Source organism: Mastomys coucha, unplaced genomic scaffold, assembly GCF_008632895.1.
Source record: "Mastomys coucha isolate ucsf_1 unplaced genomic scaffold, UCSF_Mcou_1 pScaffold18, whole genome shotgun sequence".
Lineage (NCBI taxonomy): Eukaryota > Metazoa > Chordata > Mammalia > Rodentia > Muridae > Mastomys > Mastomys coucha.
In genome coordinates, this window is record NW_022196900.1 from 62,424,343 (window position 1) to 62,451,429 (window position 27,087).

A 27,087-nucleotide genomic window follows, 5' to 3' on the forward strand; every position below is an offset into this window, starting at 1 on the left:
AAGAAAGAAAGAAAGAAAGAAAGAAAGAAAGAAAGAAAGAAAGAAAGGAAGAAAGAAAGAAAAGAAAAGCTAGAACCACTAAGTCTGATCAAAGAGGTCCTGGGTTTCGATTAGCTTTAGCAATACCACGTTAACTGGGCTTTTCTGTCTGAAGACAAATGATTCTCCCTTAATAAAATGGATCAGGAGAAAAGACATCCCTGGGAATGTCAGGCACAGTTTTTAGGAGCTTTAGACATAAGAAATCCACAGGCATGTGAGGGCAACTCAGACATAAGAAACCCACCTTGATTAGTTTCTAGCAAGTGTCACCTCCCAAACAAAGTTAGGGCTTGCACTGAAGCCATGTGTCCATCTCTCTGTCACAGAAACAGTCTCCATATGTCTAACTTCTCCCACACTCCCCAGAGCTAAGTCACCTTCAAGTAGAGGCTATGCCCTTGCTAAGTTCCTACAAACTGATGTCAAGCTACTACGCCAGCAAGTAGAAAGAAGGCTAAGACGTAGGCTACTGACAGACTCTTTTAAAAATGTTATTACTTTATTAATATTGCTGTGCATATGATAGGGGAGGGGCACATGTACAACTAATGGACACTTGTGGAGTCAGTTTGCCCCTCCCGCTTTTACTGGAATGCTAAGAAGCAAACTCGGGTTGTCAGGCTTACACAGCAAGTGCTTGTTACCTGCTGGCCATCCTGTTGTCTCCATAGCCAAATTTTAATTAAGTTTTTTTTATTAACAGTTTTTACTTATTTATTTCGGGTTTTTTTATTAACAGTTTTTACTTATTTATTTCGGGAGGCACTCATCCCATGGTAAATGAGGTCAGAGGACAAATAGAGTAGTCGGTTCTCACCTTCTAAGATGTGAGTTCTAGAGAACTCATGTTGTCAGGCTGGACAGCAAGCATGTTTACCAGCTAAGCTATCTCACTGGCCCCAGATTTTTAATTTAGAGGAACAATTTTTAAATAAAGCAGATTCCAAAAAGAAACTGTATTGCTATTTCATCTCACCTTAATGCAGCCAACTATCGTTGTGGTAAGAGCAGAGTTATACTGAGTACAGAGTACTGTAGCATACATCAAGATGAACCTAGGACAGAGAAGGAAAGGGTCTGTTACAGGCTAGAGCTTGCTGTCCCACAGTCCCTCAGAGAAATAACCAGTGAAGGACATGCAGGCTCTGAGCAACTGAGAGCTTTTCATGCCTCTCAACAGCTTCAGATTTTTGAAACCGCACTCGAGAAACATGCATCTATTTTCTGGCTAAGGGTTTTTCCTGCTACCAAAACATGAACCCCTCATTCACAATGACAAGGGCTCTTTAAAGAACCCTTCTTGCTAACTCATGCAAGGCAGACAGATGCTCAAGGCTCACAAGTCCCTGTCATCTGGGCCCTTGCCATTGGGATAAAGTGACCCATGGCCAGGACAGAGGCAAGAGAACTTCTCAATAATGGAAGAAAACAGGATGAGACTTTAAGAGGAGATGGCAGGTCTGCTCAACACCTATTCGACAACATTTCTAGTGCCCAGACCACGGAGGCTTCTGAAGCCCTGTCTTCTGTGTGCATGTCAGGTTATGAGCTGCAACCAAACTGACCAGCTAAAGACAACACAGCTGGGAGCTACAAAGACCCTCTCCCCGTCTACACAGAAGTCATGCAGCCTCAAATTGAGATGCCACCACTGTCAGCCACTAACCAAGCAAACTAAGATAATTAAGCTCAGAGCCTGCTTTCTTGTATATGAGGGTCAATGACATTTGTCAGATGTCAATGTTGAAGAAAATGAAATGACATAAATGGAAATATAGTGGCTGTTATCACACAGCAGGATGGTGGATAAATATCCACTTCATTTCTCCATCCATCTGGGTGTGGTCTGGCAACAGTTTAGCATATTCCCAGGAGGATATGAAGCCACCAGTATCTAGAAAGTGGCAGGAAGCTCAGGAAACTGAACAGACACTCAGAAACAAGGGAGAAGAACTCTAGAACAAATTTCTGCAACCTACTTCTCTAGGAAATGATCTAATAAGAATTAAAGGCTTACCCCATAACACAGGAGAGGGTGAACTGCAGCAGGAACAGGGTGTCAGCCCAGCCCTCAAACTCCATTGCCTGTAATACACAAGAAAGCATTGGGTTTTCTCAGAGCAGGCCCCCAAACAGCTCTCACTCATTACCTGAAGTCCTTCTGTTCAGTTGTCACCTCCCAGCTATAGCACTCCAAGGATTGAGAGTGAGATTCAAGTGTTTCAAAAGTTGGGGGATGGAGAGACCATTTTCTTTAAGGGTGTAGCCATTGATGGATGGTCCCACACCAATGAGTATTTGGGCAAGATAAACTGGATTGGGTCAGTTATTCTAAAAAGGGCAGAGAATATGAGCTTGGTTAGGGAGGGGGACTGGAGATATAGTTATAATGAAAAAGAACAGTTACTGGTCTTCTTGAGGACCTGAGTTCGATTCCCTGAAGGGGTGCCTTCAGGGAATCTGGCACTCTCTTCCAGCCACTATGAGTACCCCCACACATGGTATACACACACACACACATACACACACACACACACACACACACACACACACACACACACATGAATAAAGCTAAGTAAATTTGTAAAAAAAAAGAAATTAGGAGTCGGGTGTGGAGGGGAAGAGTGGATGAATATAATCAAAATAAATCCTATGAATATATGAAATTCATAGGATTAAAGAATTAAAGTTGCATGTGCAGCAGAAGCCAATCTGAAGAAAACTAAACAATTAATTTTCTCCTCCTTGGAAGCTGTTACTCTTGTTATTGTTGGTTGTTTTAAGCCAAATTTTAAGAACACCCAAAAGAGTACAGGGTCATATTCCATCAGAGAAAGGTTAAGTAAATGTGAAAAACATTTCAGCTTTTATCTCTGTGCCAACCTGACCAGCTCCAACTTTCCCTGTATCCAATTAAACTCCAGTTTGTGGCTTTTCCTGCTCACAAAACACAACTGAAGTTTCATCTCTGGCAGCCTTGGCATGGAATGCCTTTTCTGTCCACCATGACTCATGTTCACCCACCAGGCTCAGCTCAAGGCTCCTTCACGAGGCTGCCACTGACCAAGCCCTTGGATGGTCCTCAGTATTTCTCTTTGGCTCTTATTTCCCAACTGTCTCTTTGCACCACATCTACAAACTGCGAGCTACACAGGAAAGATCCACCATTTATGTAGCCACATCCCTAGCACAGCAGTTACCGAGCTTGTTCATGATTTATTCTTTTTGAGGTATATCATATAAAAAGAAAAGCCTCCAATATGAAATAATAACAATAATAATAAAGACATGTAAAGTACATAATCACTATTACAAGTAAGATAAGACAGCTCTATACCCAACCTAACCCTCCCCTGCTCACCACAATCAATAAGGGCCCTCATTTCTAGCCCTGGACACCTCTGAAGTACTTCTGCTCGCATAACAGGCCTGGCAGAAATGAAGATACTCTAAAGGCACACTGCGTCTCTCAAACAATGGGCCCCAAAGAAATTGAAATTTCCCCAAGAATCTCATGCTGTGTCTGATTCCCAGAACCCACAAGGTGGCACACCAGCATCTGTAACTCCAGTCCCAGGGGATCTAACGCCCTCTACTGGCTGCAGTTCAGTGCCACTAGGACAGCTTTGCTGTCTAACAACTTCAGGTACAAGGATTGTGTAGTACCCACTCCTCTTGAGTCTTTCTCCTTGTGCTGGCATAACTCTGACTAATCCAAGTCCTGCAAACCTCGTCATGGACTCATCCATCTACCCCGAAAATATAATACAGCGTGTTGAATCACTCTCTAGGGACTTCCATTTGCACTGTTCCCACATAATTTATTCTTTAAAATAAAGCTGCAGTGAACCTCTGTGACCACATTCTCATTTATATCACATTAACACTTAGACAGTGAGACTGATGGTTTCTTTTAGTGAGTTTATCTTTACTTTATGAGAAACTGCCAAATGGTTTTCCAAAGTGCTGCACTCATTTACATCCTCTCTAGCGCTGTTTGGGATTCTCACTGCTCTGCATTCTGACACACTTAGAACTGTTTGGGGCCAATCTACCAAGCAGTAAGTGGTCTCTTGACATCTTAATTTGCATTTCTCTATTGACTAACAAGTGAGTATTTCTAACATGCTTAGTGTTAGATTCAGGGTCTCTCACGGAACCCTGGAAGCTCCAGTTTCAGCCAGGGTGCTTAGCCAGTGAGCTCCACGTGCCTCTCTCCTGGGCTGGGCTTTAGTATACATAGCCCTGTCTGTTGCTGTTGTAATTTTGTTTTGTACGTGGATGCTGAGGATCTTACCCACTGAACCATCTCCTCAGCCCTTCCAAAAATTATATTTACTTATTTGGGGGAAGAGAATGCACATGCCATGTGTTGGGGTCAGAAGAAAATTTAGGAAAGTTGATTCCTATTTCTACTATATGGGTTCCAGGGATTAAACTCAGGTCATTGGCATTGGTGGCAAGTACCTTTACCCTCTAAGCCATCTCTCTCTGGGCCCTCCAAAATCTTGTCTTCCCATGACTGATTTCTACAAGTTTTCAGATACATTCTCATTAGCTATCCTTAATTACAGTAAGTCACACACATGAGCACATGAAGCTTATGTGAGGGCAAAGTCATCAGCATCGCACTCCTGAGCTCTTCTCTCAGCTTGAAACGCGGGTGTCAATTCTGACATCCTGGGGCACTGTGCTGAGGACAGCTTAGTCATGTCTGCTACTGGTGAGAGTGAACCAAAACAGTTAAAGCACTGCCTGGTTTTAGTGGGGGGCTTCTGCCCACATCATGCTATTTGGCTGTCAGAACACTGTGAGAGATGGAAAATAAAGGTCTTATTATCCCCAGAAGACAACACTCAACTAACAGCAGGTCACTGAACTAATATAGATAGGCCTGAGTTTACAAACTCCAGGTCTTAAGGCCCTCTTTATATAAAACGCTAGATTCTGTTCCAGTAATGCGTAGTCAAAGGTGACTAGAATTCTCCTGGAATCCCTGCTCCTTTCCCTAAGTATTTGATTTTTCCCCTGAAGAAAGTTAGACAGCCTGCTGCATTCTGGCTTAGCACAGGAACAGATCTTTGGCTGTAACTGTGACAAGAAGCAGCCGCTTGAAAACACAGCTGCAAGATAAATATGAGCCAAGCAGTCCCTCCAACATGCAAGTGCCTGCTCCCTCTGCCACAGGAGGGCACTGGAGAGGACAGAAGGAAGGAAGGAGGGAAGAAGGGAAGGAGGGAGGAAGGAGGGGAAGAGAAGGAGGGATGAAATAGGAAGGGAAGGAGGGAGGGAGGGAGGGAGGGAGGGAGGGAGGGAGGGAAGGAAGGAAATAAAACTATTCCTTACTAAGTATTTCATCTATGCACTAAACTCAGGACACAATTATCCTGCTCATAGGTGTGTGTCCTGCCCTATAGCCTAGTCATCCTATCTACACTGAGCAAGAAAGAAAACCAGGGAAACTAAGAAACTGGAAAGGGAAAGAAGACATTATGGTTTGCTCTACATCTGTGCTGTTTAAGAGTCAAAGCTTTCAACACAACTGCTAAGATGCTAAAATCCTCTTATCTTAAATACAGGTATTGAAAACAACAAATGGACTGTGCTTGCCTTAGCCAGAAGGCATGTAATCTTTGTATTTGTCCGTATCAGCTCTCCTCACCCCCAAGTAAATCTGAACAAGATCACTCCAAACCACTTTATACTTTTGTTTATAAAAGGTAATCTAAGAGATATAAGCTCGTATATTTTTTACTTTTTTGATTGAGTCTTACTATGTGTCCTGGCTAGTCTGCAAGTTCTTTGTAGGCCAGGCTGATCTAGAACTCACAGAGATGAGCTTTCTCTGTTTCCAAAGAGCTGGGATTAAGGACATGTATCATCACTCTCAGCTAATTTCTTACTTAATTTAAAAAAAAAATTAATTTGTAAACACTGCTTAACCTTGTCAAGGACAATTTCTGGAGGAAAGCTGTTGGTGAAGACTGATCGACTGACTAGAATTTCCGACTAGTTGGAATGGCTGGGGCGTTGAAGGTCCAGGTTAGCTTTAAACCAGGAATAGCCATTGTTTGACTAGCTTTGTGTAGAAATGAACATCATAGGACTACCAAATAACAGCATTTTGGAATCTATTAATGTAGCAGACCACTAGCTTCCACCAACACAAAAGCTAAAGTATTGTGAGATAAACTATGAGCCTTCCCCATATTCTTGGAACTCCCCTCTGATGTGCCCACCATAATACATTTAAACTTGCCTTGACTTATGACTTCCTTTTTTTTTTTTTTTCATAAAACCATAATACTTCATGACACCACTTCCACACTGGAACATTATATTTGGAGTAGCATAGATATGTGTTCCTAGGCCATGGTCACTGAAATTTGGCTCTAGAATAAAGTACCTTTTATACAATATAAAGTAAGACCTTGGTTTTATACCAACAATCTTCAAACCTGGTAAACTACATCCTTTGAGAAATGTAACTTCAAGAGTCCCCAAATCATATATATGTATATATATGCATACATATATATATGTGTGTATATGTATATAAACATATATATATATATATATATATATACACACACACATATATATATCTCCACTGTTAATGGCTGTTATCTCTCTTTCTCTGTTCAAGTCTGGAAAAAGCTATGTTTCTGCCAGTTTTTGTTGGTTGCTTGGTTGCTTGGTTTTGAAACGGTCTCACATTGCTAGCCAGGCTGCCGTCAATGTCAGGCCCATCCTCTTGCCTCAGCCTCACAAGTTCTGAGATTATAGATGTAAACCAAGCCTGGCTATGTTTTGGTTTTGAACTTTTTATCGATTCCTAGTGAATTTCACATCATGCACTCCAATCCCACTCATCTTTCCCTCCCTCCATCTCTTCCCTCCACCCTTGCAACCTCCCTCCCAAAAGAAAACAAAAAATTTAAAAAGTAAACATCTTGCCACAGAAGCTGTGGTGTGTCGTGGTGTCATGGCCTGTCCCACAGTATATATACCCTTTTGCCCAAATAGCTTTACTTGCAAATGTTCATTGCAATGAGTCACTTGTCTGGTTCAAGGCCCCAGGCTTCTGCTGCATCATCAATTCTGGGTAATTATAGGGCTCCTCTCAGATATCCTATTATTGCCCTGTGTCATGGAGATCCTGCAGCTTTGGATCTGCAGAAGTAGCCCCTTCACAAGCTCCAGCAGTTCACAGATGGGGTGGATGTTGGGGTGGGCCAACTCAAAGCCCTGGATCTGTGCCTGGATGGTAGCTGAGTTGGTCAGCCTGCCAGCTCTCCTGAGCAGGAGCCACCGGGGCAAGCTCTACCATCCTCCTGCGTACTGTAGTAGCAAGGGCTGGGGCTAGATCTCCCATACCACCCCAGCCAGGGGTGGACTAGTTCTCAGTTCTCCAGCACACATGCCACCAGGCCCAGGTCTACCATGATGCCCAGCTTTCCCAAGCGCTGCAGCCATTGAGGGTTGGAACAAGCTCACCCACACCCATGACACCAGGGCTAGCTCTGCTCTGCTTCTCAGGTATATTTCTCTGCTGGCTATATTTTTTATAAGTATTTTTGTAAGATGCATCTTTTCTAAAACTAAGTGCAAAAGTCTATTGGTCCTTACCTCTCTAGTAATCCCAAGATTTTGTAAATAAGAAAGGAAGAGGGAAAAAGTGGAAAAAGGAGGGACAGAATCACACAAAAACGAGTCTCATTTCTCAGACTGCTCTGGCCAGCACTTGTACTATGTGCTCCCTGGGATGAGTTTTCAGTTGGATTCTGCGTTGTAATTTATACAGAACTCTGGAGTGTCTAAGTCTCTAATTCTTACTTAAAGTCTATACCCCTATCATCACCTGCTGTGTCTACTCCTGTCCCTATGGGGAATGGATCTCTCAGAGCCCCCTTGCTAGATTTCATAATGAAAACCTAAGTTTCCCTGCTTGATCTAATTTTGCTTTAGTTTGCATCCTGGGTCAAAAACTGTTAAGTTTGAATAATAATAATTTGGTTTATCCCACCTTCGCTGGTTAATTTTAAAGTTAGGATCCATCACAGAATACTTTACCTTTTTCTTACTGTTCAATTTATAAAACTCTAGTTTTTAAGTACTTTTGCATGTTTCCACAATAGAAAAAAATATACTTATCCTGCTCCCATGGACATGCATAAAAACTTTTTGGATACTTTATTGGTTTCTATTTTTCCATAGTTTCTTTATTTCAATAGCCAAATGAAATGTGACCATCCCTGCACAACTTGGTTCTGGGGTCAAGTGCTGAGAGCAGTTATTAACCCTGACTATAAAGACACTGGGTTCACACCAGCCGTTGGAACAGAGCCTAGTGTCCACACCAGCATGCCTTTGCTCCAGAAAGAATCGTACCTCGTGAACATTTTATCGGCCTGACTCATTTTGCATGGGTCAAAGCAGAGTGAGAGCAAAGATGGGACCCACCCACAGTCAGGCAGTGAACAGCAACAGGACCAGAGGCGACCAGTCCTCTGCGTTTCTCAAATTTCTCTCCAGGGCACCATTTATGTCAAACTCTTCATGACTTCTTCCTACTAGCAGAGGAAACTCTAGAGGCCTGCGTCTACAGCTCAGCCTAACTCAGACTGGAGCAGGTAGCAGGACAGTGGGGAGAACGAGAGCTCTAGTCCTAGAACAAAGACTAGATCCTCTTTGCCTCTAATTTTCTTGTTCATGAAAGGCAAAGCTCCCCATGGCTTCTCTGCTGCCCATGTTCTAACCATGGATCTACTCCTGCAGCCACCCTGAGCTCATGGTAAGTTCTACTTGGAGTGCACCTGCAGGCTCCTTCCCACCTTACTAAGGGTCTCACATATTCTGGTTTTTACTAATTTAGACAGAGCTAAGCACTTCCTCCTCAAAGCTCAGAACCTACTTTTGCTTCTGCCCAGGTTACTCTCCAGAGACACACAAATTGTTTCCCCATTCACTTCAGAGTCTGTTTGGATGAGCTTTATTAAGTGACTTTCCCCAGTTGTATTTTTCATCATTCCCTCTTTGACCCCTCTCTCTTTCTATGCGATTCGTGTACAATCTGTCTCACCTACTGGAATCAACACTCCACTTAAGCAGGAAAGTGGTCTTCCTTCTCAGAGAAGCACTCAGCACATAAACACTTGATCGTCATAAAATGAAAATGCTCTGGCTGTGAAACAGTAAGGGCTAAGACATGATGCAGACTCTGCTCTCGTTCACTTGCTCACCATCACTGATGCTTCTGACACTGTCCTATAAGAAGGTGCTGCATAGACATCCCAAATGGAGCAGATCTTACAGCAGGTGCGGCAGATGGCTATGGGAGACACATGCAGTCAGACACACAAGCCAGGGCTCTGCAGGCATCAGAAAGGTTCCATTCTAAACACCACCACTGTGCAAACTTAAGAATCCCCCTAACTTCTGCAAAAAGGGTAACAATCTTCCTCAGGATCAAGGAAAATTATTTATGTTGAATCATCTTTTTTTTTTGGTTTTTTGAGACAGGGTTTCTCTGTGTAGCCCTGGCTGTCCTAGAACTCACTCTGTAAACTAGGCTAGCCTCGAACTCAGAACTCTGCCCGCCTCTGCCTCCCAAATGCTGGGATTAAAGGCGTGCGCCACCACTGCCCGGCATGTTGAAGCATCTTGTAAGCTACAACACACCATATCCTACAGGTAAAGTATGGTTGATTTCTTGGCACAAGGTTCAAACAGTTTACTTGCAAACAGGCTTAAAGTACCTTACACATGAGTTGTCTATCCTATAGAAAGTGGGCATATACATACACATTTGTTTACAAACACATATATGAAAAGCACGCCCATAAAAGACACAAACTGACAATAAGCCCAACTTACTAGACACCTAAAATCTGCCACATACCCCAGACTTTACTGTGGACCCATTTAAACAAGGATTATGACAAATGTGACAATAAATGTGTTGTAGTATACAATGGGTCCCAAGGATACGTTAAAGTAGCTTGGCTCCCCCACCAATCACTGCTCTAACACAAGCCTCCCAACAGGTAAGCATTTCGCGATGCATTTGGTGGATAAGAAAACCAAGAACTAGCCAGATGTGGTTTTACATACCCACAATCCCAGTACTTAGGAGGCAGAGGCAAGAGGACTGCTCTAAGTACAAGGCCAGCCTGATGTACAGACCAAGTTCTAGGCCATCCAGGCCTACCTACCAAGACAAGGAGGGGCGGTGGCTGTTGAGGGAGGTAGGCTAAGAACTAGCTTTACCTAAATAGTAAATACTGCTGTGCAGCTCACACTAATTCCTCCTAATCTGAACACACACGGGATTTTCTGACAGGCATGCACTTTGGTGCTAGATCCCACACCATCTAGATTTATACCAGATACCTTCCCTGTGCAGCAAATGTTAAGCTATATTTCTTATATATTTTAAAGAGAAATTAACACAGAACCTTTTTAATATAGGGAAGATGCTCAGAAATGAAATGCAATAATGATTTGTCTCATAAATACAAGTCTTAAGATTTAAGAATATAAAGTTGGGATCACATACTAAACTTCAAATTTAATTCATACCACACACTATTAGATGCATGCTCTATGTTTTTAGTTCATTGATAGCTAAATATACCTGGGATAATCTATCCTTAACCCTGACAAAAAGATAGACTTGAGCTATTTCCATCCCAGATGCCCCCAAGCACTTCTCCCTGAGAACCTACACCAGTGTGTAGTTCTGACATCAATGGATGTGCTCATATAAAAGACTCCACTCTCTTCAGCGGGAGAACAGTGTGGAGTTCCTCCCCTTTTGTCTTGTTGCCTGAGTCCAACACAGTGAGACACAACACTTAACTACATGACAATGCCTAGAGCAAGAAGAGCTGGGAAGCAGAGTGTTACAGGAAGCAGCATGGCCAGTGTCCATCTGCACCTAATAAATGTTTCATAAGAGCTGCAACTAATAGTAAAACTAAACAAACACGTCAATGCAGAACACAGTGGGGGCAACACTACAAAACAGTGAGCTCAGCTTCTATACTCAACTTCATTTATCCCAATTTGAAAATACTCAAAATCAGTGTCCTAAAATATATGTTCTTGACCCATATCCAACAGTGTCACTAAAAAAATAAAACGATAAAAAGAGAATACAAATGTACTCTCCTGAAATACAGAAGACAGAAGAATAAGAGGTAAAAAAATCTAATTCCATTTTAGATGGTAAAGTAACTTTTCATGCCATGAACATTTAGCTATATTGGAACATTTAGCTATATTGGAACATTCAAATTATATGTATACTACTGGCCTTTTATTTTTTGGAGTCTTTCTCTTTTCTCCTCTCTTCTCCTCCCCTGCCCTCCTGTCCCTTCCCCTCCCACCCCCTCTCTCTCCTCTCCTCTCCTCTCCTGTCCTCTCCTGTCCTCTCCTGTCCTCTCCTGTCCTCTCCTCTCCTGTCCTCTCCTGTCCTCTCCTGTCCTGTCCTGTCCTCTCCTCTCCTCTCCTCTCCTCTCCTCTCCTCTCCTCTCCTTCCCTCCCCTCCCCTCCCCTTCCCTCCCTTTCCCTTTCCTTTCCTTTATTTCTTTTTTTGAGACAGGGTTTCTATATATGGCCCTGGCTGTCCTAGAACTAGCTCTATAGACCAGGATGGCCTTGAACTCAGAGCTTTGCCTCACTCTTTCTTCTGCATGCTAGAATTAAACTACTACTGAACTCTGAAATATGTACAAGTTCTGTTATAGCATCTACACAAATTGTCATCATTGTGGAGTGAAGGCACACCTCCTCTGGCTAATAGTTCCAAGTAGCTACAAGATACTAGTCACCACCTGATGGAAATTCGTCTTTGCTAAGTCCTTGAGTGCATAAGCATGTTAACTTTACAGCTGTCTCACGTACACAATGGCCTTGAAGCTTGGAGCCATCTGCTCTGTCCGGAGGGGCAGGTTTTCTTCTTTCACACCTTTGTTCTAAATCTTAAGACTGAAGGCTGCTTCAGCTAGAGTCTGCTGGAAGGAAGGCCACCACTATAGGCCATGGCCTTCGGAAGGAGTCTTATCTCCCAACGGTGTGACCTTAGGCAAGCTTTTTAATGTCTCCGAATCTCCTTCCACATTGACAGTGATAATTCAAGCTTCCTATAGCTATTAAGAAAACTCGATTATATTTCATGTAAGTGACTAGTGCATAATAAGGATTCAAGAAATGTTAGTTTCTCATCGCTCTTTCTTTAAAACCAGAGAACAGTTACTTAACACTGTTAGTACAAGCAATAGCAATTTCTACTTTGGGGCCATGTTTAGGCTTGCTGGTAGCTGGGCTACAGTTCATTAGAACTTCTATTCATATTCAGAACAGTCTGAAATAGCTCTTTGAAAGAATAAAAAATAGAGTGAAACAAAAAGCTTCATAAGTTGCCAAGGTTCTGTCTCAGCTTCAAGAACATATCAGTAGTAGTCTTACTTCAAAACCTTCCTTTCAAGCTCCCATTGGCACACGGTCTGCTGCCCTAAGGAAGCATAACCAATGCATTTACTCTGAAGTCTGGGTTCAAACAGCAGAATCGTGGGACAGATCATTGGCAAAATTTTGCATTTTCATGAGTTTGTAAAATAACAAAATTGCACCAGTTTTTCTAAAACGGTGGGCTTATTATACAGAAAAATTCTCTAGGATTAATTTTGCTATTCTATTCTATATTTATTTAATTAAATTTTTGCATAAAATTTGTTAACCAATATAAGTTGCTATTCATCTGGCCAAGGCACCATGCAATCCTAAGTACCTCCTAAGGTGGGATTTAAGCAAAGATGGAAAACAGAACTCTTAAACTCTCAAGAGCTTTACTACTTCAGATCTTATATTTTTCAGGAATAGTTTGCTTCCATTCCCACTTTACAGATTAATAAAAATGTAAAAATTTCTCCCTCTGAGGTTCAACGAATATCATGGAAGAGAGCTGGACAAAATCTAAGGGCCAGAGGGTAGGAGGAATACTGGGAAGCATTTCTGAACATATGGCCATGTGATAACACACATCAGGTGTGTTACCTGCACAAACCTGTACAAAAATCAGATCAGACCCTTCAAGAGTCCATCATGGATGAGAAAGGAGTTAAGAGTCCCCGCCTCTCCCTCAGTACTCATCAGAGGCTAACAGCTACAGGAAGGAGGGCATTTCCTTTAGAAATGTGGTACAGGGTAATAACCCATGGTCCAGTAAATAACCCATATGGCATACTGCTGCAAGTGCCCCTAACAAACCTCGATGGAACATGAACGTTTATAGACATACACACACACACACACACAAAGAGACAGACAGACGGACGGACGGACGGACAGATGGACAGACAGACAGACATGAAAGTAGCAGGGGATCTTGTTGAAAGAAGGGGCAAGACAGGAGTGAGAGGCGGATAACAGAGAGTGCATATTATCAAAACATTATACACGTACAAATGAATCAATCAAAAATGTAAACAATGTTTTAAGTGTAAACAGTTCTTTGTCTGTACAGGCACGGCGAGCTATTCTGAGCCATTTTAATATTTGAAATGCTTATGCCAAAAAGGCAGGTTAACATGACATCAGCAGGCTAAAGATCTAAAGAGTAAATTCTCAGTTTGCGGTCATTTAATAAGCATGCTTCTTTCTAACAACCCAAAAGTCTATCTTTTGATCATAAACAGTAAGTAAATTACCCCATAATTTCAAAGTCCTACCTTTTGTGCATCTCCTGTGAAATACGCAATGGCCAGGGTAGGCAGAATCATGAACAGTGCATTGTAATAGAGCAAACCATACTTTCCCAGCTCCTAGGTAATAAACAAGTATTTCAGTTGGTTCTAGAAAACAGGTATATTTAAACATAAAGCGATTACTATTCCAATTACATATGTATATAATGTTGGGTGATTTTTAAAGTTTAAAAAGTATTAATTTAAATAATTAACCTTTAAATACTTAGCCTTTAGGGTTGAAATGCAACCCCAGGTCACTCTGTCACAGGACTCCAGCTGACTGACTATAAACAGCCCTGAGGTCACAGCTCGGTTTTCCTAAAACCCTCTCAGTGTGGGCATTACTGCCCTAGGTTAAACCAAATAATAGGGAAGCTACAACTGTATCAATGGAGAGGTGTGCGTCTTTGTACAGTACCAGGAAAAGACCAACAGTGAGACTACAAGACCCTTGACAACAAGTATCCATGACTCAACATGAACTAGGCTAGAGCAGAGGGTATGCAGGACACACAAACACAGACACCATCCACGTAACTGACAAGTGACAAAACCACAAATGTCCACACTCTTGGTTTCTCTCTTCCCATTCTGATGACTTTCAATGTCATTCTCTCTTATGACACTACAAGTTGTTCTAATGGCAGATCTCACTACATAGCACAGGCTGGACTTGAACTCATGATGGTCTTGGCTCAGCCTCTGGAGTACTGGGATTACAATGTTGCCACCACATGCAGATTCAATTATTCATTCGTTCCTTCCTTCACTTATCTATCTATTTATTCATTTATTTATTTATGCAGAATCTCATATATCCCAGGCTGGTTTCAAACTCACTGCATAGTTAAGGATGAAGCTGAATTTCTGACGTCTTTGCCTACAACTCTATAGAGCTCTGGGACTCATCTGGCTTATGTGGTACTAGGAACTAAACCAAGGATTTCATGCATGTTGGGCATGCTTTATATCAACTAAGCTACATTGGGCATGATAGCACACACCTTTAATTCCAGCACTCATTCATGAATTCAAGTTAAGATGGCTCTATATAGCAAGTTCCAGACCAGCCAGGGCTGCACAATGAGACCATATCTTAAAATTAAGTAATTTAAAAACTTATCTCCAAAGAAATCAACCTAGCTATACCCCAGACCCATAAATAGGCTTTAGAGTTTTAATATAAGTAAGCCATAAGCCATTTCCAAGTGTGGAACTGAAGAGCTCTCTTCAAAGACTAAAATCCTCAGAAACAATTATTTTCTTCTAGGTTTTGGGATATATTCTAAACAATGATATCCAAAACACTAGTCACTAGCCATATGTAGCTAATTCAATTATAATTACACAAAACCACTAATTTGGTTTTTCAGATATGCCAATACAAGCATTCCCAGAAGCCATGTCTGTAGTGAGAGCAGAGACAATGACCACCATCACAGAAGCTTCTGTGGAGCAGTCTGGTTCCAGAGACCTGAGGCTGCTGGTTCACTGCAGAGCAGGCCTTAGTATCCACTTTGGGAAGCAGCAAATGAGCTAGAGGTAACATCAGTGTAAGCCCAAGATGCTATCTGTCCTCTTTTTAAAAAAGATAAGAAATTGTTACTAGTAACATCAGTTAAAATGATATCATCACATAGACACCAAGTGGGGAAATGGAGGAGGAGAGCAGGCACTTTAAAGAAAGTGCTAGCAACACATCTGTAGTTTCTTTAGTGGAGGAAAAAGCAAAACAACAACAACAAAAAAACAAAAACAAACAAAAAACCTGCTAAGAATAAGGAAACCCTCCACACAGCACACTGTACTCTTTTCTGAGGGAAATGCAAAGCCCTGGTCAACTGGAAACTACCTCAAAACAAAAACTACCAGGAATCCACAAAGATTGCCAACACTCTTAATCCAGATATTTGTTTTTACCTGTCATCTGAGCTCCAAAATGTACTTGAAGTAATTTCAGAAATACTTTACACAAAATAGAGCAGATAAGGAACCAAATGGGTAAGGCCATCTTACTAAGACAAAATACAAGCAGGAACAGATGTCAGTCACAAGATTCAGTTACGAGATAAACACATATCAGCTGCTCAGGAAAAACGATGGCGATATCTGAGATGAATATCGATGTGAGCCTCCATGAGGCCCATTAGGAAATGAAGGACAACTCCTTAACTAAGAGCTCTATGACAAAGAAAGCCAAAATTCAGATAGCTTTTTCCTTAAGGTAACTTAACCGTACAACTCAGCCAACAACACAGGCCTCAAACACTTGGTTTCTGAGGGTCTGGACTGATGTAAGTCACAACTGAATGTGTCTATATGTAAAGTAGATTGTGAGCAAGACAGAGTGTTGTGGAAGCACTTGTGTGCACACTGCAACGAGAGGCAGAAGCCAGGAGTGCAGCGCTCGCTGAGGGCAGGCCCAGCACGCCCTAGCGCTCAGCCATCCTTGTTCCAAGCCCCTTCCAGCACTCACTTGCTAACCGCCCAAATTTCCCTATACAACTTTCTCACCTCAGGCCCCTCACTGAGTCTTCAGAATACAACCATAATCATGAAGACATTGTTCTTTGTGAATATTTCTCACTTCTCCTACCTCACTCTAAGTCAACATTCACACACGTCCTTTTGAATAGCCAGTATTACAATCTAATTTAACTTAAAAGGATTTCATCATCTTTTTTTTTTCCCCTTGGGTTGTTTGTTTGTTTAAGATAGTGTTTTACTCTATAGTCCAGGCTGGCCTCATTATGCACCCCAGGCAGATTTTGAACAGTGATATCCTTCTGCCTCAGTTACCTGAGTGCTGGGACTCCAGGCATGAACCACAGTGCCTTGTAATCATAAATTTATTGTATTAGCATGAACACGTATACACACTATGTCCTTTCAACTCTCTTAAGTATGTTTCTTTATTCCATGCTTTCCCCACCATCCGAGAGCATCCAATGAAGAAGCTGAAAAGTGCTACTTACTTTCGAATCTAACTTCTGTTTCACGTATGCACCATTTGCTGCTGTCAGGACATCATTGATCAAAATAAAAATATATCCTTCCAGATCAAATGCCAAGTCAGAGCTGCCGAACATAAGCAACACTTTAAGATCACCTTAAAAAATACGACGTTAATTTCGAACAGATCTGGGTCAAACTACTTGCAAGAACATGTTCTCATCTAGGTAGATCTCATGCATTTCAGCAGCTACCAGCATTTCCTAAGACTTGGCCACATTTGTCAATTTTATGAGAAACATCCACGCTTACACATGTCACCACAATGAGTCAATCATGCAGCCAGACATCATGGCAACATCTGTCACAGCAGTACTTAGGAGGCTGTGGCAGGACAGCAGGCTAAAGCCAGTGTGGGCTACAGACAGAGCTCCAGGACAGCCTGGCCTACAGCCAGTGGGGAATATAGACAGAGCTGCAGGGCAACCTGGACTACATAGCTGAGACCCTACCTCAAACAAACCACATACACAAACACACACACACATACACACAAACACACACACTAATTATTATTTTGGTTTGTTGTATACTGCTTTAAAGTCAAAATCAGATAATAAGCAACCAAATTTACCATTACCATCTGTGAGAGCAGAAGGCATTGGTCTCGAGCATAAGGAAGCCAAAGGATGAAGCTGTGAATAAGTCTTTTTTTTTTTTTCAAAGATTCACATAAAATGTTGGAGTAACTTGTCATTGGGTGGCATTTCTGGAGAATGATGACAGTTCTGATATATCAAACTGTAAGAGTGCATAAGCAAGTACTAAGAGGTTAAGTAGCTAAACAGTGACAAGGTAGAGAGACCCAAACAGCAAGGTCCCTAAAACTTACTAGGCTGATTAGCACAAGCACTCAGCAAATATGAAACCCGAATGAAAATTTATCGGTGTACCTGCAGTGTGCTCTGACACCCCCACGGTCTCTGGTTTTGGAAAGACACTATATATTCATGGATGAGCTAGTAAAGGGAGTCCTTTAGTGCCACGCACACTTGCGTGATGGCGGTATTTGAGGCGAAAACTTAAAAGAAAGTCAGTCTCCTGCCTCCGCATTGACGCCTGGCGCCCCAAACTCAGAGGTGGCCCAGATATGTCCTCGTACTAGTGTGCTAGGAACTCACCAAGATATCATTTTCTTACAGCTAGCAAGAGAAAATTCGGACATTGCTTTCTGACCTTCACCAATGTTTCCAACTATCCTAGTTTAATGTTTTAAGTACTAGAGAGTAATTGAAAGGTTTCTCTCACTCTAAGACATTAGCTGAAAGTGTTAGGTCGAGATTCTCCTCTGCCTGCCTCCAGCAAGAACCAGAGAATTAGCATAAGAATACCTCAACAGAGAGGGCTCCACCCCTCTTCCTCCTGCTTCACACCTAGCTACCAGACCCTGCTGACCTTGGGTGTGGAGGGTCGCTTGCCTACGTGACTTCAGTCTAGCACTAGGACTGGAAGAAGAAAGACTTGGACACATATGCAGGACTAGCACTAGAACTTAGATGGGCTAGGACTCAGATTCATGTATCTCTCGCAGTCCCCCGGGCCCAGAGCACTTGGGCCCGGGGGATGCAGCACTAGTACGAGGACATATCTGGGCCACCTCTGAGTTTGGGGTGCCAGGCGTCAATGCGGAGGCAGGAGACTGACTTTCCTTGAAGTTTTCGCCTCAAATACCGCCATCACGCAAGTGTGCGTGGCACTTTAGGCCACTGCAACTTCAGGCCAAAGGGAGAAGCAGGAAGGCCCTGCTGTTTAGTTCTCACTGGCATGGAGGAACTGTTTTAAAATGCAATGGGTTTAATATGGCACCTCTCAGAAGAAAGGCAGGTGGCTAATACTGAATACTTCTCAAGGAAGACAAGGCAACATAGAGGGAAAGACAGTCAGCTCTGCAGCCGAATTCCAGGAACCAATGTTGTTGTCGTCTTTTTTTTTTTCCTCTAAGAATGAAATTTCAGTGTCAGCAAGATGACACTGACAGGCACTTGCCACTAAGCCTGATGATCTTCCTATTCCCAGGACCCACATGGGGAAGAGAGGACAGACAGCCACAAGTTGTCCTCTGACCTCTGTACATGTATGCTGTGGCACATATGCACACATACAAAATAACTATGTATAATAAAAATATTTTAAAAAAGAGAATGGACTCTCACTTGGAGATTTAATGTAAGACAGAGTTTGATTTTTACACCCTTACTACATACACTCATACCACAGGCATATGATGAAAGGTATAATTAATTAATGAGCCAAAGAAGTACAGTGGACTCCCAAAGGAAAACAAGTGTGCAGTGTAGTTAGTAAATGTCTACACACCCAAGCTGGGTACCATGTCTCGAAGGCTTCTAGACATCCCTTCAACTTTCAGTCTTTGGGTATATATTTTCCCCATGCCTGCTGCCTTCCCTTCTTCCTGTCTACAAATGTATACAATATTCAGTAATCAAAGTGGGGTAACTTGTATTTTCTTCATTTTAAAAGTGTGTCATGGCTTTGTGTCTTCCTCCAAATGATAAATGCTTCAGCAATCTAATAGAGTAACCAAGTCATGACATTTGTGATATGTCCTAAGAAAGGACAAACAAGGTGATAATCCTACTCCTTTTTCCACAAAGGAAAAAGATTCATTGCCCTCTCCTTGTTTCACAAAAGGGCAGATGCTGCTGCCTATAATAGCATAAAAAGAGAAAGAATTAAGATGCTATCAAACCACAGGTCTGGCTTCAGACAGACTCAGTCTCCAGCCTTGCTGCTGACTAATTGTAACCTTTAGAAATTATAGAAAGACTGAGCTCCTTCAACTATAAAGCAGAAAAATTATATCTCTTAGAACTGAAAAGAATACAGAAATGTGCCAATGCTGAATATACTGTGGTCACTAAGCAGAAAACAATATAGGATCCTAAATTATATACAATGACTTTAGGAATCTACTAATCTATATCTCACTAGCTTTGATCTAATATCGCCTAAAAGATTTAATGTTTGATGCCTTCTGAGTAGTTTTCAAAGATGCTCAAGATGTATTATTAATAACTATTGATAATTAAAACACAAGTTCTATATGCCACATCTTACCTGGCAGCTACGAAGGCTCCAATGATCATTGCAAATACAGTCATCTTAATACCCCAAGAGAAAGTCTTCCTATAAAGTAATTTTAAATATGCACACATGTGACTTTATCCATGTAGACTCATTTTACATCAATGATTTAAAAAGGGAAATGCTTTCTTTAAAAAAGACAAACACAATTTCAAATATTTCCAAGAAACTAGATATTTAAAAGACGAAATAAAAACTCCTTTTGTTATAGAAATAACTATATCCATTTCTCATTCTTACCATTTGTTTATTATGAGTTGGAATTTCTATGTCAATGTAATAAGTATAAAAATGTCATACATGTTTGTAGTAAAACCACTCAAGACACAAACACCATTTAAAACTTACACCTAGGATTCTGAGCTGGCTCTGCTTAATAGCAGCAATAGAAACAAGAGCTCTAGACAGCACATCCTATGTTCAGCAAATTTCTAACTGTGGTCTGTAACCTTCCCCATTCTATTATTATGACAGCAAGGCAATCAGCCTGCTTAAACTTCTCAAAATTTAAAGTAGAAGAGAGAGAGATAATTTAATATCTCATATATACTAGATATCTTTTCAATGTGTATGCAAAGAATAATATATGGGGCTGGAGAAATGGCTCAGGAGTTAGATACCTAGCACCCCTATGATACTTCTCACCACTGCCTATAAAACCTCAGCTATGGGAAATCTAACACTTTCTTCTGGCCTCAGACAATCACACATGGAGCGTAACTCATCGACACAAACACATGCACATAGCTAGTATTAGTTATCATGTTGTGATAACATTATCTAACTAATCACAGCTAATCTAACTAATCATAACTAATCTATCATAACATTATCTATTAACTAACACTAGTTATCAGTTATCATAACATTATCAATCTTATAACTGGGGAAAATATATTACAAGTAAAACTCACTTGAGTAGAGCGCCCTCAGCAAACATTGTAAACAGAATGGAGAACCTTCTCAGAACTGTAAACATGGGCAGGCTGCAAAAGAAAAACGAGGAAGTAAACTGAGGCTTGAAAGTATGTAACTATAAATCAAGACAGTAGTTTCAAACAATGCTCATCCCTCTCTGACTGCATGCAAGGTCTGTACTGATTAACCATATTACCCTGGAGAAGTTTTTTTGTTTTGTTTTGTTTTGTTTTGTTTTATTTAAAAGCCTCTAAAACATTAACTACAAAATGTTAAGACTATGCATGCTCTTAAGTTTCACTCTGATAATTATGCAAATACCCTGACCAGGCCACATTAGTCTCTAATAGGGAAGGCTTCTTTCTTTCTTCCTCACTGAGCTGACTTCCCTCTACACCAGGAAGGAAATGTTGATGAAAATCTTATCCATGAAACACTTTTACGGATATTCCTCTAAATCTTAGAGCAGTTTGCTTGCACTAATCAAACATCCAGCCTCTTATAATGTAAGAGTTTCTGAATATATTTCGCTCTAGAATGCTTTCTACTTGTCTCACAGTCAAAGACAGAGTGTGAATGCATGGATGGATGGGATTTTAAAAGAGTAAATTTTGTATAAGCAGCACTCTACAGTAGGCCAGCATTTCCTTCCTGGTTCATAATGTGATGGGAAAGAATTCCCTCCTAGCGACAAATCTGACTTCCTAGGAGCTCCCCTCAGAGACAGTCTGGTCATTCTATCAGAGGTCTTAGTTTAAAAAATAAAAATAAAAAGGAGACAAAAAAAACCTTTTGCCTGTGGTTTGTTTTGGTTTTTAAGATTTTATTTCTAATTGTACATACATATGTGTGGGTATGTGCATGCCAGCAAAGGTGTCTCAAGAGGCCAGAAGAGAGTGTTGGATATCCTGTGAACTGCCTGGTTTGAATGCTGGGTCCTTGGGAAGAGCAGCCAGCGCTCTTAAGCCATCTCTTCAGCCCCCCTCCTCACCGCTTACAGTCATGTAATATGTCAGGGCTTCACTCAGTTCATGTAGGTTTCACCAAAACTATTTTCCACTGTGTATTTACCACACATATACTACCATAAAGTCCGAAGCTGGGAACTAAGAGATGAGAGGGCGATGTGTAATACTGCCATAGAGCACAGCTACTGCTTCTTTCTAAAGTGGCTGGCTTTCGGGTTACAAGGTCATAGTGGATGTATTCATGTTTGAATCAAGATTCCATTTGACTTTAACCACTCCGTGCTAAAAGGGCACCTGTGGAGAATCTGTCCATCACCCGACTGGCTGTTAGGGCAGCATTCTGGAGACACAGGCAAGTGGAGTGCCGCAAATTCAAGGCCAGTCTGGGTTACATGGTGTGTTCCAGGTCATCTATCTGAGCCTATAAACCTGGCATAAATCTTTCTCTGTGGCAGAACTACAAAAATAATGAAAACCTACTGCACCACTGATAATATTTGAACACTTCTAACATAAAGTAAGAAGTGAGACAGGAAACAAAAGTCATTCCTTAACTTTAAATAAACAACTTGTAACCAAAACTTTGGGTTCAGTCTCCATCATTTGACAGTGGAAACTTCCTGGTGTTTTTGTGTCCTCCCCCTCTCACCACCACCACACACACACACTCTCTCCCACCAACCCCTCCCATAGTCAATCGTAACACATCAACACGACATCATTTGTATTTAACTTTAAAATCATATTATTTTAACCCGACTAGAAAAATAAAGTTAACCATACTTCAGTTTCTTTGTGCTGAACAGTCCCGTGATTTGGTTCCCAAAATATAGGAGAGGTAGTGGAAACGTCTGGAAAAGTGAAAAGGGTAACGTATCTCAATAATAAAGACACTGATGGCAAAGTCCTTTCAAACAGAAACAGCCTTGTTTAAATAGTCAAATTCTTTCCACTTGAAACATAAGATTAGCTCCCATAAACAGTACTGACCCCCATGACACTCCCAAACATCAACTATCCTTGGCAGAAGAGGGGATGGCGGGAAGAAAGGAGACAAAAATATGAACGTAATCAACCAAGTGAGGCAGAAACATCACTTGCTTAAAAATATGGTACTATATGAGTCCTGAGACAGGGAAACATTCTGGCTCCACTTATGGGGTCTCACAGAATCATAGAGAAGAGTAAGAAAACACCTCCAAAAAATAAAAAGAGAATAATGAAATCAGAAGATCATGGCTAAAGTGGGGAGATCTGTTTCCAGAAACTCCTGAATTAAAACAGAAGGCTCTTCTATCTTCATTTTCAAGAGACAGACGTTGTCTCTTGAGTTCCCTGTGGCCTGTTTTCTCTAGCTTTGCTATACACACTTGTAGACTAGGGTTGGAGCTAGACTTCATTTTTAAATATTCAAGTTGATTTTTTTTTTTTGCCCTTAAGCCACAGAATGGCTCCTTTTTATAAAATAAAGTATCCCTTCTTTCTCACTTTTACCTTTCGAGGTACATTTCTGTCAAAGTCAGGAAACTTGACTACTCTGAGTGCCTTTCCCACCCAGAGAACCGCTACCGTGGCCACCATCTGCAAACAGAGAACACACACAGATGCACTGTTCTGCCTAGAAAGACACACACAGAACTTCTGACAACACAGACCACGGGATGCCCAAGATTCCAACTAACCTGGCCAAGTCCAACACATAGCGAGGATGGAAATCTACAAAAGGGGTAAAGAAAGGGGGTTAAAAACGGCCAGAAAGTCCCCCAAAGCACAGTGAATTCAACTTCTGTACTGACAGCCTTAAAAAACGCATTGATTCAATCCACAGCGATACCTGCCCCTCCAATTAAAAAATTAAAAATTAAAAAAAAAAATCTTAGATTTTGTAGCCTAGGGCGACCACTTGTCTGGTCATGTCCTGTTTTCACAATTCCCCTCAGCTTCCTGCAACGGATTTTTCCAGAAAGTTAAGCCTCGGAGATCTAGTCAACGGTTTGAAATCTTTTAAATGAATCTTGTGGGGAAACACACAAACACAAACTTCTGCCCCGGAGTCCCAGTGACAGCCGGGACGGCGCGTGGGCGTGCGGCCGCGCCGGTCCCGGGGCTGTCAGCCTCGCGGGTCCCTAGTCCCTGGGCACCGGCCTCGTTGTGTCGCCCTGACCCCCAGCCCTGACGGTGCGGCGGGGAGCGTGGTCGAGGGCATCCCCCGGTGGGCTCGAACCTCCGTCCCCGCCGCCGCGCCTCAGCCGCCGCCCGCCCGCCAGCCCGGCCACCTGTAGTTGGTGAGCACGCTCTTGTTGACCACCACGAGGAGGAAGGAGCTCACGCCGTAGAAACCGGCGGCCAGCAGCTTCAGGAACACCGTTAGCGTTTCGGCCGGCGCCATCCCCAGCTCCTCCTCATCTCTGTGTGTGGAGGATTTCGCGGGGGCTTCTCCTTTAACCGGAGCATGCTGACGTCTGTGGACTTCCGCCATGGCGGCGGCAGCGGCGGCGGTGGCGGTGGTGGCGGCTGCGGCGCGGGCCTGCGAGCGATCGAGCAAGCGAGCGGGTCGGCGGGGGTCTGGGCCTGGCGGAGCGGGTTTGCGGAGGAGCGCGGGCCTGGCGGTGCGGGACGCGGGCCTGGCGTGGCGGGGCCCGGGCTGCGGGAGCGGGCCCGGCGATGCGGGGCGCGGGCCCTGAGCGCCGGGGCTCCGCGGTGCGGGCCTAGCGTAGCGGCGGAGGCTCGGGAGGGACCCGGCGGCTCGCGGCAGGGCTTCGCGGGTTGTGCTGGCCACAGCTCCCCGCACTGCCGCCGCCCGTCCCCGCCCAGGGGTTGGGACACTGGGGTTCACACCCTCGGGGACTTTGCCCTGGCATGGTGCCTCGCGGGGTCAGGGAAGGGCCCGGGCTGGCTCTGCGGGGCTGGGGCTGGAGAGAAGCCGGGGACCCGGCATGGGCTCCGGGAGCAGCCAGGACACTAGCCGGCGACCACTGAGCCGGGCTGGTGAGCACAGTGTCGCGCCTGCGCACGAATGCGCGCTGGATCCCCCTGCGGGGAGCATGGGGGTTCTGCGGGAGCCCGGCTGCAGGCCTAGTAGTACCTCCCTGCTCTCGAACGAGGCTGGCAGAGAAGTGATGCCCCTGTTGCATCCTCAGTTATCCTGAATGCTCTTCTTGGCTCCTCTTAGGAGGATTCGATGGACTCTGAACCTTCACCTCGCGACCTCTGTTGTGTAAAACCAGTTCTGTTTTCTTCACACAGTGCGGTCACACAAGCAAAAAAATACCTGTCTAAGCAAGGACATTACATTCCTACTTTTAAAAAGAAAGTTTTGAATTATTTCCCCAAATTCTCCATCTTCTTAAGTTTCTTTTTTGTATTTTTTAACTTTGGTAAAAATAACAGTTTGTTGTTTTAATCCCTGAATGAGCAACTCTCACCAGGCACCCTCCCCAAAACATTCTCCATGTCAGATGGAAACACTTTTGGGAACTAAGCAATCATTTCCTGTACTCTCCACCAAACCAAGTAACCTGTGTTCTGCTCTCAATCTCTGTAAATCTGACTATTCTGTGTGTCACGTAGATGAACAATCACACAACATTTACCCATTCATGACTGGCTTATGCCAACTGCATAGTGTGTTCAAGGTGCATCCATCCTGGAACGTGTATCAGAGCTGCAACTCCTGGCAGCCAGCATGGCATTCTTAACTGTTGGCAACCTCTTTTGCCACACCTCCAGATGCCCGGCTTCTCCCCTTTCCTGAGTTGTAGCTAAATCAACAAGGTTCATGTCTCTTTCTTCACTTCCGTTTTATAATGTCCCTTGAAGTATTACTTTTCCTTCTATATTGGGCAAAACATTGCCTGTTTTCTGGGTAGCCTGTCTGCAGAGATCCTTTTCAGGCCTTTTGAAAAGTGACCTCTCCCTCTGTGCCTTTCCCATCCCACACACTGCTTTCAGAGTGTCTTACTCTCTGTGCTATCTTAACATATGACCCATGACTGGGTTGTTTATAGAGAACAAACAGTCTGGACAGTTTTGGAGAATAAGAAATGCAAAATCAAAAAGCACTACCACATAAGGTGTATCTGTTAAGGGCTAAGCTCTCTGATTCTAAGATGGCGCTTTGATCACTAGTCTTGGGAAGGTGAAAACCACTGTCCGTGGACAGCGGAAGAAACAGAAGGACAAAGAAGAGCAAGTGCTAACTGAAGGCTGGTGTCTGCAGTGTGAGCTCTGTGCTAAAGGCCTGACTTCCTGATTCAGTCACATTGACAGTTGTTCCCATGTATCGAAGTCACCCAAAATGGAAATAATTAGAAAATTATGGAGCTAGGAAACGATGTTTTTCTCTGCCTAAAACCATATTTACAAAAATTAACAGATATTTAGAAGGCCCATCACAGGCCACGGTCTAAAACGTGGGTTCTCTCATTCCTGACAATGATTGGGCTACTGTGTGCCATCTGTAAAAGGCCATGGAGTCAACTGATTAAAGATTCTCACTTGGGCCGGGCGGTGGTGGCGCCCGCCTTTGGCAGAGGCATGCGGATCTCTGAGTTCGAGGCCAGGGCAGCCAGGGCTACACAGAGAAACCCTATCTCGAAAAACCAAAAAAAAAAAAAAGATTCTCACTCGGTGCTTACAGAGGTACAATGTGGCCATACTCAGGTAGGCTGTCTCTCCTAAAGCATGTGTAATTAGAATTAGGGTGCTTTTGTTATCTTAAGTACTCAGACCTATTTCTTAACCTCAGTAATATTAATTACAGAATTATGTATGGGAGGTTTTACATTATTTGATACAATAATCTAATCTCAATGCTGAAATATATGAAGGAGTTATAGGGTTGCAAAGGCTACAGCGAATACTCTCACTGAGCTATGAATCTGCTCTATTTTGAAAGATCAGTTTGTGGGTTGCTAAATTTTTACACCTCTCTGGGTAGGATTACTACCAGAAAAGTCTTTGTAATTATTGTTATTTAAGATGTGTTTGATAATAATTCTTGTGTGCTTGTGTATATGAATGAACACTTTGCATGTGGGCACCCACAGAGCTGGAGTTAAGTAGTTTTGAGCCTCCTCATGTTAGTCCTGGAAACCAGACTCCAGCTCTCTGCCAAAGCAGCAAGTGTTCTTAACAGATGGGCCATCGCCCCAGATCTCTGTAGTTAAATCACATTTTCAAAATGAAAACATTGCTGTCAGTCATTCTGGTTTTCCATCAAAGACAACAGATTCCACATTTTTAAAGTGTAACTCACTTGTTTTCCCTACTCTTCTTCCGTTCCTTGGCTC

The 27,087-nt window shown here is 42.7% G+C and overlaps 1 protein-coding gene across 1 annotated transcript in view; it reads right to left on the reverse strand.

Moving 5' to 3' along the window:
• Slc35d1 (solute carrier family 35 member D1) overlaps positions 1-24,904 on the reverse strand; it is a 42,791-nt gene extending 17,887 nt beyond the window's left edge. The window contains exons 1-11 of the mRNA XM_031378009.1: positions 24,882-24,904; positions 24,073-24,323; positions 23,479-23,512; positions 23,291-23,377; positions 22,580-22,647; positions 20,825-20,896; positions 19,884-19,952; positions 16,769-16,871; positions 13,776-13,868; positions 2,060-2,127; positions 1,019-1,097 (exon numbers count right to left, since the gene is read on the reverse strand). Coding sequence (XP_031233869.1) covers positions 1,019-1,097; positions 2,060-2,127; positions 13,776-13,868; positions 16,769-16,871; positions 19,884-19,952; positions 20,825-20,896; positions 22,580-22,647; positions 23,291-23,377; positions 23,479-23,512; positions 24,073-24,275 — 876 coding nt within the window. The 5' untranslated portion in view covers positions 24,276-24,323; positions 24,882-24,904. The remainder of the gene's footprint in view (positions 1-1,018; positions 1,098-2,059; positions 2,128-13,775; positions 13,869-16,768; positions 16,872-19,883; positions 19,953-20,824; positions 20,897-22,579; positions 22,648-23,290; positions 23,378-23,478; positions 23,513-24,072; positions 24,324-24,881) is intronic.
• Positions 24,905-27,087: the final 2,183 nt, after the last annotated feature.